Source organism: Lepisosteus oculatus, chromosome 4, assembly GCF_040954835.1.
Source record: "Lepisosteus oculatus isolate fLepOcu1 chromosome 4, fLepOcu1.hap2, whole genome shotgun sequence".
Taxonomy (NCBI): Eukaryota; Metazoa; Chordata; class Actinopteri; order Semionotiformes; family Lepisosteidae; genus Lepisosteus; species Lepisosteus oculatus.
This window is the reverse complement of record NC_090699.1, coordinates 20120021-20141319: the sequence shown is the minus strand read 5'-3', so window position 1 is coordinate 20141319 and position 21299 is coordinate 20120021. Positions and strand designations below refer to the sequence as shown.

The 21299-nt window shown below is 40.4% G+C and overlaps 1 protein-coding gene across 1 annotated transcript; it reads left to right on the top strand.

Annotated features, from left to right (window-relative positions):
* Positions 1-392: 392 nt before the first annotated feature.
* chst3a (carbohydrate (chondroitin 6) sulfotransferase 3a) lies at positions 393-20389 on the top strand. Its single transcript, XM_006630355.3, has 3 exons — positions 393-857; positions 13595-13822; positions 17010-20389. Exons 2-3 carry the CDS (start codon positions 13743-13745, stop codon positions 18250-18252), a joined length of 1323 nt encoding a protein of 440 aa, XP_006630418.2. The 5' UTR covers positions 393-857; positions 13595-13742; the 3' UTR covers positions 18253-20389.
* The last annotated feature ends 910 nt before the right edge of the window (positions 20390-21299 follow it).

Sequence of the window (21299 nt, the reverse complement as noted above, 5' to 3'; positions counted from 1 at the left end):
ATTTCAATTGTAAATTGCAATCCTGCAGGTAAATGTCATAAGGAACTGAATACAGTACGTACGATAACTTTAGTTCTAGTGTAGGTATTTTACTCCCAACGTAAATTCCCCACTGTCATTGGCTCTTTGCTCTTTGTCCAGATACAAACTCTGTGGAACTCAAACCTGGCCACGTTCACATCTCTGCAGGCAGGAGGCTTAAAACCTCTTAGGTGTTTGCATTTCTTTAAAAGTGGGATTTTGTTTAAAAAAAGGCAAAGGTGGGTTTAAACCGTCTTGTGGGCCATGAAAGGCCAGCACAAGACCCGACCTATAACAGTTCATTCATTCAACAGTGGGATCCTTGTTTAGAAATTCAAATTACCGGGAGGGACGGTGCGGTCACGTGGCTCGGTGTCTGAGGAGAGCCCGGTTTCGGAGTTCAGCTGAGCATTTGTTGGAGGACGAGAGTTCGCTCAAACGTGGTCTTCAGTGTATGACTTCAATCTTGATAGACTGGGGAGTAAAGAGACTATTTTAAACTGATTTGCCCTATGTGTTCCTTACAACGCCTTTAAACATATCTGTGGCGCATCAGCCAACATCTAAATCAGGATTTGGGAAAAAAAAAACTTTGGTGAGGGTTTGATTTCTTGGTTACTCTTTCCCACTGTGGAGTTTGCTCTGTAATCGCTGCAGTGAAAATGCAGCGCTCCTTCTAATGGACGTGGAAACAATTCTTCTGATAGAATAACGGAAATTGGTGTCCGCACACACAGAGGTTCAGCTTTTTTCGGAAATACAGGAAAATGAGGGATGCAACGGCGCACGTAGTCTTCTGCACCAATATCTTAAATTACTCTACAGAGTGTGGTCGTGTAAGTATTTGAAACTTTTACCGTGTCCTTCATTTAGCATCAGCGTTAGGCAAAGGTTTGTGCAACAGCATGTTGTTACGGTATGTGACTACACGTTAGTAGGATTGAAAGCATTTATGCTTGTCTTAATGTTACTGTAAATGATACTATTACCACTTCTATATTTGTCGCAGAATAAATTGATATGGCAACGTATGAGAGGAAGTCTATGACTTTGACAAGTTTTCAGTACCTAATACAAGGCAGGAAAGACGACAAGGTATGTACTTTAAAGTGGGCAGGAGTGAGGCTTATAGCTCCGTTAATAACTAAACTTTTTAATTGCTAAAACTTTATGGTGTAGAAAAATAGAAAACCTTCTTTTTAATAATGTAAAGAAGACTTCAAGCTGACCACACGTGCCTGAGACCCAGATCACAGCCCGATTGGGTGTCGGGAGATGCTGAGCCGAAAGAGAGACCAGAGATTAAAAATGGATGAACCCGGTGTACAGTCGGTGACGAAACTGTCTGCGTTATAGGCTCTGAGATGTTCCAAACCGCGAGTGTGTGATGCAGTGTGATGGGTTGGTTATTTAAAAAAAAAAACTAATCCGCGAACACGAAAGCTTGCCTTTTTAAAAGCCGCTGATATTGAGTTTCTGTGCGGTTAAGCATCAGGTCGTATTAACAGTGCACTGCTGTGCTAGGGTTCTCACAGCTTGCAAGGTAGCACATATTGCACATCACCATATTTTGCTATAGCACTGTGTGCTTCATGTACATTATATGCAGTTTGTTGAGTTTCATTGGTATTCGGATTTAGTTTTTTTTTTCGGATTGATATTACACTTCCAACTTCGGTGAGCGGTTTTTCAGCGGTCTTTGCAGAATTATTTTTATAAAACAATTATATTAAAAAAGTGAATGAATTAATAACTTATTAAAAAAAACAGTTGCAGTACTGTATAACCCTTCTCCCTTGTCTGAATTACAAGTCAGAACCGTATGAAGTTTCACTCCATTGGTATTCGGTGACTAATTCTTAAATACCAACCGGCGTGGGCTACTTTTAGGTTTATTCTTGTTTAAACACATAGTTGGCGTTGTTACAAAAGAGCTCTTAGTTCCTGCGGTGTAAGAAATTAGGCATGAATATAGTAGCATTTTTTATTCCTGCTTGCTAGCAAAATAATGGATACAAAAAATATCTTAATTTTGGCCCGTCTTATCTTGGGTAATAATAACAAAAGTATAACGGTTGAGACAAGGTTAAAGAAATTTCGAAAGCCAAAGAGTGATTCTTTTGTGGTTTTGTAGCTTTATAACATTGGGCAACTGCTCAGACCGGTTTCACCCTGTTTGGCTTCCCAGTACCAGCTCCATATATACCCCTGCCGCAACCACCAAGGCGGTGCCGCTGATTGCTGTCCGTGGGGGTGGATGTACTAAAGAACAGTGGGGACTCGTGGGTTCAAAATGATACGCTTTTAAGCTTTGCCAGACGCTAAACATGTTTGAATTTGGCTAGTATCAGCTTGGGTTTCGGACTTTCAAACAACTCTGAAGAGGAGAATGAATAATTATAAGCACCACTTCTTGGACAAAGGCGGAGAGGGCAATGTTTTTTTACACTTAAGATTCTACTTAATTTATTTTTTGGCTGTAAGATAAAGACATTGGGGAGCAAAGATACACCTTTTGATTGTTGCTATTGACTATAATGCATTTCACACCGCTCTCCTTAAGGGTGGACATCTTCATCCTCAATCCTTTCCTTCTTGGCTCGTCTTTCCTCAGAGGTGTTACTAGACACAATGTGCCCGTGGGGGTTCGCGTCCTGTAATCAGAATTGCCGGTGCTGCTGAATAGATGTTAATGCGGGAAGGTGGCCTATGCAAGTGATAATGTAGCAATTGAACAGGGAAAAAAAATGCGAATCTTACGCATCCAACTTGAAGGGTTTTATCAGGATAAGGAAAAATGCGCTCTTCAGTTCAAGAGAAAGGAAGACACTGTACAGAGTGGGCTGTGAAACCACGTTTTTGAAGTAGATACCTTTAAGTTAAAACGGGATGAGCTACAGTACTTAACATAGCTATTAATAACCAAATGTTTAGTTAACGGGGGGGGGCTTTTGCTGTAATTTCACCATCCTGTTTTCCATAAGAGGTCCCTGGTTAGTTCTCCACAGTGGGTTTCCTTGTCCATTCTCTGTATCTCTCTTCACTCCCCTAGGGAAGCCACAAACCCCTTTGTCCTCTTATTCTTTTTCGTCTTTTTGTCTAGTATAGTTTTCAGTTATTTAAATCTCCATGGAAAGAGTGTACATTTTTGGCCTCGTGTCGTTCTTGAAGTCCGGTATTTATGCAATGTTAGTGTCACTGAACCAAAATCTGCAGCTCTTAGAGAGTCTTCTGCTCGTATAGAAATACAGATTATAAGACTATAGACTGTAAGAGACTGGACTATAATTGCCTTGGACTTAAGCCTCTTTTTAAAAATAAAGATGTAGATGTCATAAGCCACAAGTTGTACTCATTGTGTACAGTATTAGTTTATATCAAAATTGTCAATATTTCTAAGGCAGGTGTTGTGCTACACTGCTGTTAAGGTTAGAAGGCAGACAAAGGCAACTGTGATCTTAAATGTCCGGTAAATGGATAGCACAACATTATGTTTTCTACTCTGAAAACTGCAGCTTTTACAAACACGTATAAAATAGTGTGGGAGTTTTTTGGTGGTTTGTTTCTTGATTTATTGCTAGATTGATTTTAAAGTCTGTTTTGTGTGCAAATCTAGAGCATATTGAGGCTGGGAGGAATATTAGTATTCATTCTAATATTCATATTTTTTATTAATATCAGTAATAAGGTTTCCCTAAGAACTATCCTTGTGCTGCTGTACCCACTAAGCCAATATTATAGCATCCTTTGTTTCTTAAAAAGACATTGAACCATGAGTGAGTATAATTTGTTACAAGATAGTGAGCAGAATGATGGTAGTTTCTGCTTGAACAGATCATCAAATTCGTCAAATGCTCCGGTGATTATTGAATATTTTAAATCTGTGTTCCAGTGCTGTAAGTGACAGGCTGATGGACACAGCATAAGCCTTGATAATTAGTTATATTTACTTATTTGCAATTAATCATTGACTGCTACAATATGGTGCTGCTTTTGATTTATTTTTAGAAACAAATCAATTTGGCATGCTCTGAATCAGGTTTTAGTTTGCACAGCTAGTGTGCAGCCTCCAAGCCTTCCTGTCTTGCAAAAGCAGAAGTCAGATAACATTTGGCTTTGTTTAAATCAAGCATTTGTTTTTGGTCAACAGAAGCTTCTTGGCAAACCAGCTATTTTACTGTGTGCTTTGTATAGCACACCATTGACATGATTTGCACTAGTTTGGTGGTTCAGAATCCTTTCCAATTGCGTACTGCAAAAAGGGAGCTGAAGAATGTCCAATTCTGATGCGGTATATAATGTGTGTAAGGCTCTTTGTGACAGAATCTGGCAATGACATCTGTAATACAAGGGAGGTCTGTTTTTATTTGATTAAAAACTGATTTCAAGTCCTGTGTTTTCTAAACTTCTCAATGAAATTGTAAATCAGAAATTGGAAATATAAAAAAATAGAATGGTTATTTTATTATGTTTATTCCTCCCCAAAGTTGCTCACTACTGACTTGTGTGCTAGCACAGGACATGTGAGGGACAGAATTGTGTCTCCTCTGAAATATGTACTTGTCAGAGCCTTCTGTCAGGTTTCATGAGTCCCAGTATTGCCTACCAGAGAGCTGGTGTAGACTAGAGGACTGATGGCACTGTGAGCTCACCAGGTGTCTGGCAAGTGACAGGAGATTGTGTAGCCAGAGATTGGAGTTGAAGCACCCAACCCTGGCAGTACTTGCTGTTGCTGAGTGTAATTGTATTAGAAGTTACAGCTCAGTTTAGTGCAGTTATTAACAGACAGCCACCCAGGGAGAAAAACAGACGTAGTACCTCCTCTGTTCTGAACACAAATGCTTCCAAAGGAATTTTATAAACTGGGCAAGGCCCTGGTCATCCTCTTATGTTCTCATGAAGTTTGCATTTGGGTCAAGGACACGGCATATATTGAAACATAATAGAAACAGTTTCTATAGAAAGTCTGCACACCCTTTCCAAAGTCTCATATCATGTAGTCTAATTTTACTTTTATTTACACATTGTAACACTACCTCCAAGTGCAAAACAAATGCTGAAACATTCTGAAAAGTAATTACAATTGAAAACCTAGAAAAATGAGTTGGATAAAATATATTAGTAATATCATACACTAGTTTAGTCAGTCAAATAAGAGCTTGTCACTACCAGAGCCAAACCATAGGTGTGTTACTTGCCTTGTTAACTTTAAGGAAATATTTGACCTCAATTCTACACACTAGGAAGTCCAAACTGAAATCAGATGATGATGCAGACAAAGCTTGAAACTGTGTCAGTACTACAGTGCATTGTCAATCATTCTACAGTACATAAGTCAATCACTGAGGTACAAAAACCTGCCTTCCTGGAGTATGTCATACCTTTTCTAATACTTAAACATTAGAATTCTAGAAGCAGACCCTGCCAAAGAAACTACATTCTCCAAAATTTATATAGCAGTGAAATATTTTTACTTCAAGATGCTTCAAACTCCAATTTCAAACTCTAACACCAATTGTTTTCAGCTTTCTGGTATCAGTTTCTAATGGTAGCTAATGTGATTTTTTTTTGCAGAGCAAATGTCTTTAGGCTGTACATTGAATATCACACAAATAACGTTCTCCATGAGAAGCTTTTTGTTCTTCTGGGCACACATTCAAGTTTTCTCTGGAGACTGTGACGTTTAAGACCAATTATGGATTTCTTCCCCAAGTGATAACAAACAGGCAAGCTTAGAGGAACTGACAATTTGAAGGTTTGCAGCTTTGTATTAGAATACTGGAAGATCCATTACAGAGCAACTTTCTGAGAGGTCTTCTGTGCCTGTGCAGTGTAGTGGTATATTCATATATAGAATGAGACGATGGTAGCTACATTACATACAAGATGGAGAAGTGAGATACTGTTTCAGCGATTGAACTAAGGGGGAATGCAAGGGATGGAAGATAGGCTGAACGTTTGCTAGGATACTGGGATTAACTCATCTGCTCTTGTGAAACCTAACACAGGATCTTTACTGGCCAAGCAGTCAGAAAATTTAAATGCATTCATGCCAACATATTGCTTCAACATACCTATAATATGAGTGATACCAGTACAACATTTTGAAAAATCCTTCCACTTCATTTTTTTGGACCCGTTGTTTTTATTCTTAAGTTTAAAACAATTTCCCGAGGAGAGGAAACAAATAAACAATAGTTGCATAATCCCTGCAAATGTTAAGACATACAAAGCAGAAAACTAAAAAATGGCAAAATGCAGTGCAGTACTGACTACAACAAAGCACACTAGAACTTTACAGGGCATTTTCACTACATCTTTGTTTTTATGTATTTCTCAATGCAGTCATCAGGAGAGAACTTATTTTTGTCTCTTATTGATTTAATAAGTGGTTACAAACATGAGGAGGTTATATTGGTTGACATGTCAGACAGTTACAGGTTTAATATTGCAACAACAAGTAGACCTGTACAGGACTCTACAGGACACTAGACTCTAGAAGTGGTTTTGACACATCTCTGGTTTGGTGGCGATTAGTGAAGTGTAAGTATAGCACTTTAACCACCAGTGAGCCAGAGCTGACATTTATAAACTTGAGACTTTGGCTGTGTAAAGCAAACATGTCACTGCTTTCAGCTGTTCATAATTAATAATTGCTTACACTTATATAGCACTTTTCTGGACACTCCACTCAAAGCACTTTACAGGTAATGGGGATCCCCTCCACCACCACCAATGTGCAGCCCCACCTGGATGATGCGATGGCAGCCATAGTGCGCCAGATCGCTCACCACACATCAGCTATCCGTGGGGAGGAGAGCAGAGTAAAGTAGCCAATTCATAGATGGGGATTAATAGGAGGCCATGATTGATAAGGACCAATGGGAAATTTGTCCAGGACACCGGGGTTACACCCCTACTCTTTTCGAGAAACGCCCTGGGATTTTTAATGACCACAGAGAGTCAGGACCTCGGTTTTACATCTCATCCGAAGGACGGCACCTTTTTACAGTATAGTGTCCCTGTCACTATATTGGGGCATTAGGACCCACACGGACCGCAGGGTGAGCGCCCCCTGCTGGCCCCACTAACACCTCTTCCAGCAGCAACCTTAGTTTTTCCCAGGAGGTCTCCCATCCAGGTACTGACCAGGCTCACACCTGCTTAGCTTCAGTGGGTTGCTAGTTGTGAGTTGCAGGGTGATATGGCTGCATATATTTGTTCTTATAAAATCTTAAACGCTGTGACACTGAACCCCATTAAGGGTTAAAAAGGTTACCTCCTCCCCATGATTTGGCACTTCATAACAGCTCTAGGCCGTGGAATTGAAGTAAGACTGTCCTTTTCTGCATCTCTTCCGAGTAGGCAGATAGAGTCTTATTGTCATCAGAGTCGGAGCCCTGAAAGGACTAGCACAAACAGGTATGAGTATGGTCAAACAGTGATCCAATACATAACGTTCAGGAAACCTTCTTAATAGAGTGTGATTCCTGTAATATACATATTAATATGCTTTGTACTGTACATGATTTAATGTGATCACTGGACTTGGCTGATTCAGAATAGTTGCAATTCAATGTGAATACGTGCTTCTCGGGTTCCTTCTTTGTTCACATCCCACAAAGAGTTCTTGTGAGCTGGATGTGCTTCTCCAGCCACATTGCCTAGTGGTCTCTGTCGAGGAGTGGTGATAGAAGAGACCCATAATTCCCTGAGCTCGCTCAGCTTCAGAAGACATCGGCAGAGCTGCTCAACTGGATGTTCAGGATATCACTTGCAAATCTGGAAGCAGAAGAGACAGGTGAGGGAAGTGTAGCCTGAAGACCAGTAATTACAGTACGAGTGGATGTCCTGCACCTTCAATAGTGACGAGTTTAACTTTGACAGTTCCCCCCTCCACCTTATCTCTGAAACTTCGCGGCAAGATGGCAAGTACTCCACTAACATGCAGACCAAGCTGTCATCTTTTTCTGGAATAGGTTCAAATGAGGATATGCAAGACAGCGTTGGGCCGCTTTGCTGTTTTAAATAGTAGTACTTGAAGGGGGGGTGGGGACGTTCTCCCAGTTTGGAAACCCCAGCTGCTGGGCTCACTGTTACTGCCCTGCTAACGGAACAGAAGGAATACAGCGTTTCCTGTGCAGCTGTTCTGCACCTTGGCAGCCCTTCAGCACTTTACAGCAGAGCTGGGGAAGCAGGGCGTGGAGGGATGAGGTGACACTCATCGATGGTATTGATGTCACTGTTAATAATAACAGTTATTATCCTTATCCAGGGTGATCTACAGTGTGTTTGTATAGTTTAACATTGCGTAAGCAGAGATGGAAACAGCAGATAGGGTTGAAGCTCATTTCAGCTTCCATCCATTGTGTAACTGCTTCTTCCAATTCAGGGTCGTTGGGTAGCTGGAGACTGTCCGGGCAAGCAACAGGCGCAAAGGGGGAAACACCCTAGACGAGATGCCAGTCCATCACGGGGCAGAACCACACAGATACACGCACGCACGCACCTAGGCTCAGTTATCTCAGAAGCCAGGCAACCTACCAGTATGTCTTTGGACTGTGAGAGGAACACTCCAGAGACATACTGGTAACCAGTGCGCCACCATTCTGCCTGTTACAATGCTGGAAAGGAATAGTGCAGTGCGAGTGCTACACAAAACAACAGTGGCGATTATTGTATAATGGAGAGTTACGCTGCCAGACGTCCGCCCACTCAGTGCCCTGCTGAGAGCCTGAGCTGAGCCAGCTGGACAGTCCTGACTGAATGACTTTGCCCAGGCCTGGCCTGCTATTTCTGAACATGCCTACTAAACGTCTGTTCGGAGCAAGCGTTGGTACTGGCTTAGCCACTTTAAAACGAAAATTAAATTCTTCAAAAAGACACATAGTGTAGTGTATAGTGCAGTATCATTCACATCATGGTAGGTAGGGCAGGTAGGTCCCCTTTCAGGCCATAAAGGCCCAGGAGGGAATGGGGGGTAAGGGCCACCATTTTTCTCGACCATCAGACACTGGAGTTGGAGGTGATGTGGTCAGCATCACACTCTGGCTGGCCTATTACCCCCGGAAGGATTAACCCCTGGTACTCATTGGGAAAGCAGGCCGAGTGGACGTCAAAGGTTTATTTCTTATGATACCATTAAAACGTGCTACGCTGGGCTGTAGAAACACTGATACACACTTTTCTTAAATCTTTTTTTCCTGTGTTTTTTAAAGATATTTAGAATGCAATTGAAATGCTCTGGAATATTAGGCATATACAGCACCCTGTGGGAAAAAATCATTTATTCCAGTTACACAAGGAACAGGGTTTAAGTTAACTGAGGCCACTGTATGTTGTGCAGTGTATCTTATAATTCTACAAGAAAATGATTGGGCTCTGGGGGGAAGATGTCAAAATCATCATCCTGGTTTAAATTTCAGAGTGATTTGTGAAATAATCTTGAGCTTTTAGCAGTGATTGCTCTAAGAAAGTCTTTCCAAAGCTGGGTCATCCATTCCTCTTGGCCAGAGTCAGTTCAGAAGGTCAGCTTGTCCACTTTATTCTGCTCAACTTGATTTGAATTTCCATATTACAAGCATGATGCAAACTTATTTAATAAGAACTTAAAAAAGTTACTAAGAGAGGAGGCCATTTGGCGGAACTGGCTTGTTCAGTAAGTAGTAGCTAATTGATTCAAAGATGTTATCCAGGCATTTCTCTAAAGACACTACTGGAAATTGACACACACACTTTCGACTTTGTTAGCACATAAATGTGATATATTCTGTTCCCCCCCACCGATATTATGTGCAAACCTTTTTGTCTCGTTTCTTTTGTGAATAAGTTAAAAGGTAAAAGTTTTGTGTTAAACATCTGTGTATGAGTAATCGGCCATGGATTTGTATTGGCCAAAGTCCAATCACTAAACCCCAGTAAACCTTCACTGTTACTAGAAGGAAATTGGCAAAAATTCTGTTTCATTCTTTTCAAATAACAAGATTAATTTCATTCTTTCTAAATGACCCAGATAGCAAATATGTTATTTTATTAGAAATGGAGAAAATAAAAAAAAAACTTTACTGGATGCCTACCCAAAATTCATTTTTGAGCTTCATAAGGAAATAAAGCCTGTGTTGTTTTGCAAACTGGGCTACATTTTCGAAATCTCTTTTTCAGAAACAAATAACAAAAGAAACAAACATTTGTTCTTTGGTTGGATCTGTTAAGGATCTGTTTGGTTGGTTGGGAACTTTTTTCCTGAACTCTGTTTTTATGTCTGAATGTAGGTGTGAGGGTCTTCAAGTGCTTGTAATTTTCTCCATCAGTGCAGACTCTCCTGTAAGGCTCTGTGGAGCTCGTGGTGTCAGGTGACCAGGTTGTCATTCTGTTCACAGCTCAGGGGTTAACCAAGTGCATTAACAAATGCCAGTTTAAAACAGAGATGATGTGATGTAGAAATCTGGAGCACAGTATTTTATGTTTTATCAAGTATTTTTGAAAGCTGTATTGTTAATAACTCGCAAGCACTCAATAATGTTTTTGTTTTTACTGTTTATGCTCATTGTCCTGCTACTGTAGACAGCGGAGTACTAAACCAGCAGTTGTGTGTATAGTTCATTGTTTAATAAAAACATGTTTTAAAAAAACTTTTACAGTGGATATTGCTTACAGCTTTATGGACATGTACAGTTGTAACTTGCATCCTAATACTGATTTAGAACTATTTAGAATTTTGTGAATCAATTTACCTTGCCTCATATTTTTTTTTGAATCTGTTATGTTTAGTTAAATGGTGTTCCAATGTTTTTGGAAATAAAAAATTCTATATCTTTTTACTTTATTAATTGAATGACAAGACAGACATAAAGACTTTCTCAAAACATACATCAACAGCAGCTGTACTTAAGAGGGTTTCTACATTGTTTTTATTGATTACACGTCTGCATGTCACTCTTCTGCTTTTACAAAGTGGAGAATATTAAGTCTAAAATGTACTTTTGGGTAAAAAAAAGGCATTACCTTAATTGGTGTTTTTCTAAATGACAGTTTTGCAGTGCAAGCCACATAAATTCTGTATAGTACTGAATAAAATGATTGTGTTATCTTAACTTAAGCAATATCATGATACCTCTTTCATGTTTTCATTTATCAAGGACACTTTAAATCAGGAATGAGCAAATTCAGTCCTTGAGGGTCTGAGAATCCTCTGAGACGAATTACTTAATTTAAAGTGTTAAAGCCAAATCACCTGTGTTGAGGTCTTAATAGGTTGCTAATTGAAAACACCTGGAAAGCCCATGGGAATCTGACTCGCCCCTGGCTTACCTGCTGAAGAATGATCTACAGCCAGATATTAATGAACTTTTTAAAGCTGACTGTCTGAAATCATTTTGGAGGTGTCAAAGACCATGCTCCATGCCGCAGGGAGAGCAAAGTGACACCCGCTACAAGGTTGTTTTCATATTAAGAGAATTTAGGTTGCAGATGGTGCTGCTGTTGAATACAAAGTCACCTTGGCAAATGCTTTTATGACATACTCTCAACTCTTTTTGTATTTATCTGCTTTAATCCGCTGTGTGAGCTCCAGATGTACTCTGCAGTATCTGCCACACTTGAATGACATCCTGGTCTGGATGCACATGCTGGCATTGTTTGCGAATGACAATGTAATCATTTTGAGCACCACTGGGTTGTGCCAGGTTTCTTTAGTGAAAAAAAAATGTTGCCGAGTTTAACAAATTTGTTCACAAAGTAGTGGGGGGGGTGCCACATCAGAAGACCACAACACAAAGTTCCAGGAAGATTCTGATGAGTGCTGGGTTTTTGGTGTAGGAGAGTACCAATATCATCATCTCATAGGCACATGTTATCATTTAAATTGTATTATATTTATAACATTATGTTTAAAAATATATATTTTTGGTTTTATACATGCATGTCTCAACATCTTTTATACATTTTAATATCTTTTAAAATTCATACATCTATGTCTGAATATCTGCATTTTCAGTGAGAACTTTGGAAACAACATAAACCAGACAGAAATACTGTGAAGATCTGTTGGTTACAGTTGTCAGTGTTGATGTTATTTTGTGTCTTAACAGGGCGCATTTCTTATGGCCTCACTCACTCATCAATATAACCAATTTAGGAAATTGTACGATAGTGTTGATAATGTTGAAAGGTGGCATTTAATTAATTTGTTCTATATCTAAGAAACTATGTTTTTGTTTTAGATACATTGTCATCAGGGAGTACATTTCTTAAACATTATTGTAACCAGGACAAAGCATTGAAAGAAATAGCAGACAACTGCACAGATTACGTGGGCAGCTAAGATGATTGTTGTTTATTTCTTGATTAGATCACAGGAAGCCACAAAAAGCAAAAAAAGGATGTGCGTTCTTAGATATTTCACACAGATGTAGGGAAGCACTTCTTGTGCTTCTGCTAAGTGACTTAAGTTGCAGAGCTGGACAGATTGCAGATGTGTTCTTTTTGTTCTTTTTATTGGCAGCTTAAAGTGGAAAGAGTTTGATTTTGAAACCCGAGATTTTGAAATATATTTTACTTGAATATTTGTCATTTGACAGTAGTTTTTATAAATATCACCGCCTGAATCCACAGGAAATAAATGTGCTTTGTGTGCCAGGTATCTGTGGGTCCTCTGTACAAGCATGGATGCTTTCCCAGACCTCCTGGGAAAAACTAAGGTTGCTGCTGGAAGAGGTGTTAGTGGGGCCAGCAGGGGGCGCTCACCCTGTGGTCCACGTGGGTCCTAATGCCCCAGTATAGTGATGGGGACACTATACTGTAAACAGGTGCCGTCCTTCGGATGAGACGTAAAACCGAGGTCCTGACTCTCTGTGGTCGTTAAAAATCCCAGGGCGTTTCTCGAAAAGAGTAGGGGTGTAACCCCGGCGTCCTGGCCAAATTTCCCATTGGCCTTAACCAATCATGGCCTCCTAATAATCCCCCTCTATGAATTGGCTTCATTACTCTCTGCTCTCCTCCCCACTAATAGCTGATGTGTGGTGAGCGTTCTGGCGCACTATGGCTGCCGTCGCATCATCCAGGTGGGGCTGCACATTGGTGGTGGTGGAGGGGAGACCCCATTACCTGTAAAGCGCTTTGAGTGGAGTGTCCAGAAAAGCGCTATATAAGTGTAAGCAATTATTATTATTATTATTATTATTATCAATGAAGCATATTTAATCTTTAATAAACAAAATGGAATTTCAGTTAGGAAATGGCTACCTTTTAATCAACACAGAAAAGGTTGAAAAGTACCTAAAATCATTTTGTTTTAAAGAATTCCACTTTATACAAGAAGGAAGTCAGATAAAATGTAAGGTTTTTAAATGAAAATAAAGGAACATGGGTCATTTGGGTCCATCAGTGGATGTTCTGAAGCAAAAACTTAAAAATTACTTTGAATTTGGTCAGATGTCTTGCTTATTTCTGAAAGGGTCCTTGTTTCATTTCATGGTTAATGTAAACATTTATGATCTTCCAGAATTACTGTTCTTCACATTTAACTTTAGTGAGCAATATTCATTTTAACACTCCTGTTTTAATGTTGGCACAGGCTGGACCTGTATGAGGAGCTGCTGCAGTGCAGCCCACAGAAGAGGCTCTTGGAAGTCTGAAGAGGCGACTGTGACGCTTTGTGTCATAATTGGGAGGTCAGCAGAATTGGATAAGAACCAATTTCTAATGCAAACTTTTATCCAAGAATGAGGAACAAATACACAATTTTCCTAGTCTTCATAGTGGCACTTGTCATCATTGAGAAGGAACATAAGATAATATCAAGGTAAGTCTTGTAAGTAGCAGTAAACTTTATGTTGCACCTTTTATTCTAAAAGCAGGGTGAATTGTAGGCAAATTTGCCACTTTGGGAATGCGATCAAACCCAATCGTAGATAATGGAAAGTGTCCCCTCTTCGCTGATCCTGTCTCATCAGTAACATGACAATCTACTTTGCAGTTTCACACTGATATTTACCATGTGTTCCTCATAAGAACACTTACATGACCTGAGGTGGTTTTTCAGTAATTAAAAACTATTTTATACTGTAGCATTGTAAGGGGAAAAGTGAAAAAGATGTACTTTTACTTCTCAATTCTTCAGACCACAACAATTCTGACCCAAATGCCAGTTTTTCTGTGAGTTTGTTCATTATGTTCATTATATTCTTATTTTTTTGCTGTTTTATCTGTTGTCTATCTCTAATGACAACACTTAAATTAAGTTTATTGCTTAACTTTTTACACAGAAATGTGAGCCGTGCATAATATCAATCTCTATTCTTAAGATGTAAAAGGGGGGGCAAATTATATTATTTGGTGACTAGCAAGCACAAAATGGTGCCTTTTTCATTCCAGTTACTGTAATTTTAACAACCTTTTCTTTTTCAGTGATTTCTGTTTCCTTCTAACTGAGACCACTTTCACAATCGGAAACCAGTTCGGCTGACTTAATTTGTTATTTTCTTTTTGGAGATACAGATACATTACATGGCAGCTGTCCTAAATAAGATTGTTACGTATTTAGTTAAATATCCAGAGAATGGTACTGAAAGTTAGAAACAGAGATTTATGAATTTCTGGAAACAATCAGGTGGGGGGGTAAAAAGACTGCTTGTTCTATTTAGCCATTCTATTTGGTTCAGTAGAATGTATAACAATTTAGTTTTGTCAGCATCTCTGTGTAACACCCATGACTCCTTAGGTCATGTAACACTTCAGGGGAGTATGGGGAGTTTTCAGGAAGGTTTCTTTTTAACCTTTTTTCCATTGAAGAAATATTTTAAAATATTAAATACTAACAGCAACTAAAATTATTTTCTGCAGCATAATGAAAAAATGAAATACAATTTTGTTCGTAATCTCAATTTAAATCTACAGAAGCCCACATAATTCAATGTTATGCTTGTGTATTTTGGCACTATTAATTATAGTCAGCTAATGCTGTACGATGTTTGCAAATGTTTTTATTTTAGAACTCAAAACATCTATGAAGGAAAATTGTGAAACTGATGTAAAATGGCAGCAGAGGCAGTATCTCTTTTATAAGGCCAGCAGCCATATCACCCTGCAACTCACAACTGGCAACCCACTGAAGCTAAGCAGGTGTGAGCCTGGTCAGTACCTGGATGGGAGACCTCCTGGGAAAAACTAACGTTGCTGCTGGAAGAGGTGTTAGTGGGGCCAGCAGGGGGCGCTCACCCTGTGGTCCATGTGGGTCCTAATGCCCCAGTATAGTGATGGGGACACTATACTGTAAACAGGCGCCGTCCTTCGGATGAGACGTAAAACCGAGGTCCTGACTCTCTGTGGTCATTAAAAATCCCAGGGTGCTTCTCGAAAAGAGAAGTGATTGGTAGTGATTTCCAATTGGCCCTTACCAATCATGGCCTCCTAATAATCCCCTTCTATGAATTGGCTACATTACTCTGCTGTCCTCCCCACTGATAGCTGATGTGTGGTGAGCGTTCTGGCGCACTATGGCTGCCGTTACATCATCCAGGTGGATGCTGCACATTGGTGGTGGTGGAGGGGAGTCCCCATTACCTGTAAAGCGCTTTGAGTGGAGTGTCCAGAAAAGCGCTATATAAGTGTAAGCAATTATTATTATTATTATTATTAATTATTGGTCCTTAGCAGGCATAGTGCAGGATAGCTGCAGATTGCCTGCATAGCCGGTTCCTGGTTTGCGCACCATGGAAATCAGTGTCAACTAGACTTGTGAGTCACAGTCTCCAAACCTGTCTAGATTGAATGACTCTTTAGTTGAAGGCTTCTTAAGCACAGTCCTGCTGTATCTGACAGAAAAGACAAATCCACTGGCCAAAGTGAACAGTTTCTTTACTAGTAAACTGGAATGATCAAATATACGTGTGGGTTTTGCAGGAAAGAACTCCCTTTTAGTGCAACAGTTTATGACAGCACTCAGTCTCTTCTCAGTTGTGGAAAGCAGCAGTTTTGGCATTAGTGGTAGCCGAGTTCTCCTGGCTGTGCTGTCATTTTTTTTAGAAAGAGTCCAGATGAGGGATGTTGACTTGCTTATATTAACTCACAGTACAGTAATGAGCCAAGTGGATTACCCTCTCCTGTGATCCTCACTGGCTGGTTTTGCTGCTGGATGAAGCAGTGGCTTACTGGCTTTAGTATGGACATGATCTGTCATGTGTATCCTGGTGTGAAAAGTCCTAGGTCTATTACATTTTTGGGAACAAAGACTTTTGTTTAGAAACTCAAAGCATTCATGCTAAGAGGTTGTTGAAGCACAGAGTGCAAAAGCATTCAAGTAGCAGATGACCTCTGTCTGAACCTTGGGGAAGTCAAGATAAAGGTTCACTGGTAACATAAGAATTTCTCTTTGTGCCTGTCCAGCACACACTGCTGCCTACAGATGAGTAGTTAAAACTGTGTGTTCCGCTTGGCACTATGCAAAAAGCGTCAAGCACGTAGATGAACAAATTCAGTCTAAAGAGAAAATAAGTTGTTAATGACAACTGTTGCCTGTTATATCATGAATACCAGACTTTCCTCTCAATAATGATGAAATGCAAAAATAAATACTGCATAAGTTTAAAATTGAGGATTATCGGTGGTGGCCTATAGGTCAGTTATTTACTATGGATGTTTACTTTTTGTGTTCTACGGTATGCTTACGATACATTAAATAAAGAGCTTGTATATTTATGATAAAACCGCACAAGAATAATGTATATATAATTGATTTGTTGATTGCATTTGTTGATTAAAAATATTTTTTCCCTCATAAAAGTGTATTTTGGGGCAGATAAAACGTTCGTGATTTAACGGACATTCAGTTCTAATGGACACTCCTTCCCCCTATTACTCTGTCAAACCATGGGTTTACTGTATTTCAATATTAAATCGATGATCATATGTTTTCCTTTTCATTTTGGAAAGTTGTACAGATATAAAATCTAATCCCTGTTTAGAATCTGTTGATCTCTTTATCTTAACAGGGTCTCTGACAAGTTGGCACCAAAGCAGACGCCTCAGACCCCACTGGATTCCAGCGTTTCGGAGCCCCTGGTGCTGACAGAAAATGGCTCCTATTCGGTCCTCAGCGAGCTGGACTTGGCGTTTTCGCAGTTCAAGCAGCGGCTGGAAAACTACAGGCAGCAGATGCAGCAGCGGCAGAACAGCGACCTCCCCGGCGCACGCAGGCACATCCTCCTGTTGGCTACGACTAGGACGGGCTCCTCCTTCGTCGGCGAGTTTTTTAACCAGCAAGGCAGCAGCATGTTTTACCTGTTCGAGCCGCTGTGGCACGTCGAACGGATGCTCACGCTCGAGACCGGGGGCACCAACGCGTCTGTGACCGCGAAGGCCTACCGGGAGGTGCTCCGGCAGCTCTTCCTCTGCGACTTCGCCCTGATCGAGCGCTTCATCGCCCCTCCACCCGAGGACCACGTCACGCCGGCTTGGTTCCGCAGGGACTCCAGCAGCTGTCTGTGCGAAGACCCCGTGTGCACTCCACCTGTGAAGAAGGTGTCTGAGAGGTACCACTGCAAGACCCGGCGGTGCGGACCGCTGAATTTAACCCTGGCCTCGGAGTCGTGCCGGCAGAAGCAGCACGTGGCCATCAAGACGGTGCGGGTCAGGCAGCTGGAGCTCCTGCGTCCGCTGCTCGAAGACCCGCGCCTGGACGTGAAGGTCATCCAGCTGGTGCGGGACCCCCGGGCGGTCCTGGCCTCCCGGATGGTGGCTTTCTCTTACAGGTACAGGAACTGGAAGAAATGGGCCACGGACACGGAGGTGCCCATCGACGAAAACGAGGTGAAGAAGTTGAAAGTGAACTGTGAGAATATCCGGATGTCGGCAGAGGTCGGCCTGGGACAGCCGTCCTGGCTGAGGAACCGCTACATGCTCGTGCGCTACGAGGACATTGCCCGGTATCCGGTCGAGAAAGCCACTGAAATGTACAGATTTGTTGATATTCCCTTCACTCCACAGGTGAAAGAGTGGATTCTCAGAAATACCCAAACTTCAAAGGACACCAGTGGCGTGTACTCCACACAAAAGAACTCCTCGGAACAGGTGGAGAAATGGAGGTTCAGCATACCTTTCCATTTCGCCCAGGTGGTCCAGGGTGCCTGTGAGCCTGCAATGAATTTGTTTGGGTACAAACTTGCTCATGACAAACAGATGCTTACAGACAGGTCAGTGAGTCTGACTGAAGAAAAAACATTTAACTTCAATTAATCATTTATTACTCTGTTTAAAATGAAATTCTCCTTGCACAAGGACAGATATTCTTTGACACTGAAATCAGGAAATTAGGAAAGCAGGGGGTTGGGAGTCTTCTGCTGTGTTGCTATTGGTTTGCCCAGATTTACTACAGCATGTGCAGGGATCTAGAATACCTAGGATACAGGCACAAGTTGTGAAAAACAGTTTTAGAAAAGCATTCAAGCCTGGCAGACTTTTAAATACTCTTCACAATTCACTCTGTCCTAAACTTGGAAGGTATTTGGTATTTGGCAAAGATAATCTGTAAATATATGAGGCAATACAGTAAAGAAACACTGTCCAATTGAACACTCCTTTCCACGTTGTCACTTAACACATTATTTCTTGTGAAATTAGACATGAGTATAGCCATGTTTAAAAAAGGGCTTTAAGTTGTCAAGAACTTTGGGTCTCAGAGAAGCCAGGATTTTTTATGGAAAGAGTCTACAATGAAATCTGTCTTAGTGAAACTGCTTTAAAGACCAAAAACTGAATACAATTTTTTGGAGTACATGTTCAGATAATACAATAGGACTTTTTCTCCTTGTGTATTCCTCCTTCATTGTTGAGGAGGAAAACTTGGTAAGTGTAGCTTTAGGAAACCTAAATGACAACTGCAATTAGCAGTCCTTTAGAAAAATAAAGAGGTGATATGTTTATTTTTAATGTTTTCTAGTATGTGTTTTAAGTTATTTGATTACAGTGTATACAGGGAGAAAGCGTGCTTTCTAACCAAAGTTCAGTTCAGTTTTGCACACAATTTGTATAGTTTTAACTATTGGAATTAGACCTTTCCATACGGGAATGAGCAATTTGTGTGCACCATTACTGTGCTGTTATAAAGAGTAGTCAACTGGGGAGACCGCAGAAAATATTGTTTTTGGTGGTACTGTTAAATATAGTAGAACTGCAGCAGGTTTGCAAAGGTTCATATAGATTTAATTCTTTATTGTAGCATTTTCAGGGGCTGGCATGGTGACTTGAGGGGTAATGTAGCTCACTCACCTCACCTCACTGCCCTTGTGTCTGTGGGTTTGATTGTGGACTGGGGTTCCTTCATTGTATTTGCATGTTCACTGGAGTTTTCTATGGGTGCATCATTTTTCTCCCGTCTTCCAGAAACATGCATCCTGGGAACATTCTATTAATATAGTGGAGCGGTGGCTCTGTGGCTAAGGATCTGCGCCTGTGGCTGGAAGGTTGCCAGTTCAAATCCCGCGGCCTGCTGCGGAATCCTACTCCATTGGGCCCTTAATCCCAGCTGCTCCAGGGGCACTTTACAATGGCTGACCCTGCGTTCTGACCCCAAGATTCTCTCCCTGTCTGTGGGACTCATGGAGAGCAAGCTGGGGTATAGGAAAAGATAAATTCCTCATGCACAAAATTGTATATGGCCAATAAAGTGATCTTATCTTATCTCTTAATCTAAACGGCTTTGGAGATTTCCTGTGTGCTTGCACACAGTCCCATACCCTGTTTTTGTCACAGGGAGAGAAGCAGAGCCACCCTTCTCAAGGTCAGGTGTTTACTGAGAACAAATCCAGACTCTGGTAATTCATAGTACCACACCCTATCCTGAGCTACCCTATCCTTGCAGAAGTATTCTTAAACTGACGTTTCAGTTTGTACCTTTTAAAACCCATACTTTTTATACTCCTGTTTGACTGCTGCTTGAAAATGAAATGTCCATGAAGACTATGGATCCCTTTTTGTTCACATATTTCTTTGATCTGTTGTGATAACCAAAATATTTTCATGTAGTAGTGCCTATTCTGAGTGCGTCTGTAGATGTTGTTTGATGTGAAAAGGCTGCTTCTGAAATGGACTTGTTATGAACTATTGGAAAGGGAGTTTTTCTCTGAGTGTTTCTGTTAGAAGCCAGGATATTCGCCATGATTTTGTTATTTTTCTAACCAAAGTTTAGTCAATCTTCAGTTTGATGTGCTCTGATCTGAAAATATTTGTTGATCTGTTATTTATTAATGTTCTCTGTCAGCTAATAATGACCCAAAATGTTTGATTTGTCTTTGAAAAGTTTGTTTTTGTAAGAGAGTTTTGGTGCTAAGAATAAAATTCTCCACCTTGCTAAAGTTCAAAAGTACAAGTTTTATATGATTTTTATTTTGGAAGACGTTCTTTAACCAATGCAATTGTGAGCAATCGGGTAAATCTCGGGTAAATCGCTACTCAAAATTTTACACTATGTTATTTTGCTGTCTTTTAAAATGATTGTTCACATGGCTACATTTAAGATGTTTAACGTCTTAAATATTAGACACAGTAGTCAATCGTGACAAACAGGAATCTTTATCATGATTAGTGATCACAGTATAGCTTTTTTTTATAAAAGCTATTTTGTGGAAAAACATATTAAATCAATTTTGTGTCTGTAAACCTTCTCTGCAGGGGCCTTCAGTGCCATTAATTACCAAAACGCTAACGGAAACATAAATATGAAAATATGTTTCACTTGTTATGGAAATATGAAACGTATGTTCTTACAGAAACTGATACTGGCAGCTCAGCTCATTCAGATCAAAGCATTATTTGAGAATTTCTTAACTTTTGTTTTAGAGTTTCTTATTTTGGGTTATAGCGTGTTTTTATTTTTATGGTCTGATTGGAAGCTTTACTAAGGTCTTATGAACATAGCCCATAGGTGAAAGACATTTCTACTTAAGCCAATCCCAATCCAACATCCCTGGCTTTTTGGAACCAAGTTGTGGTACTGGCAGCCTTGTATTCCAAATATGCAGTCCGAGGTTAATAAAACTGACTGGCAAAGCGCTTACCCTCATGTATTTTAGAATTTGGAGTGGGAAACTGCGTTTTAACTTAACTCTAGAAAACCAAGAGAACTACTGCACACCAAGAGTCAAATTCCAAAGCTATAAACTAATGGGGGAAACAAACTTCTCTGCACGCATTTGCTCAAAAAAAACAAAAATAGGTTAGCCCAGTCGCAGATCAACCTTCAGATCAGCAGGAGATCTTTGTCCATTAAGGCGACCCGTGCCGAG

Coding starts and splice junctions, on each gene's coding strand:
- chst3a (XM_006630355.3), top strand. CDS start 13,743: ATGAGGAACAAATACACAATTTTCCTAGTCTTCATAGTGGCACTTGTC. Junction 13,823..17,009: donor GAACATAAGATAATATCAAG/GTAAGTCTTGTA, acceptor TTATCTTAACAG/GGTCTCTGACAAGTTGGCAC.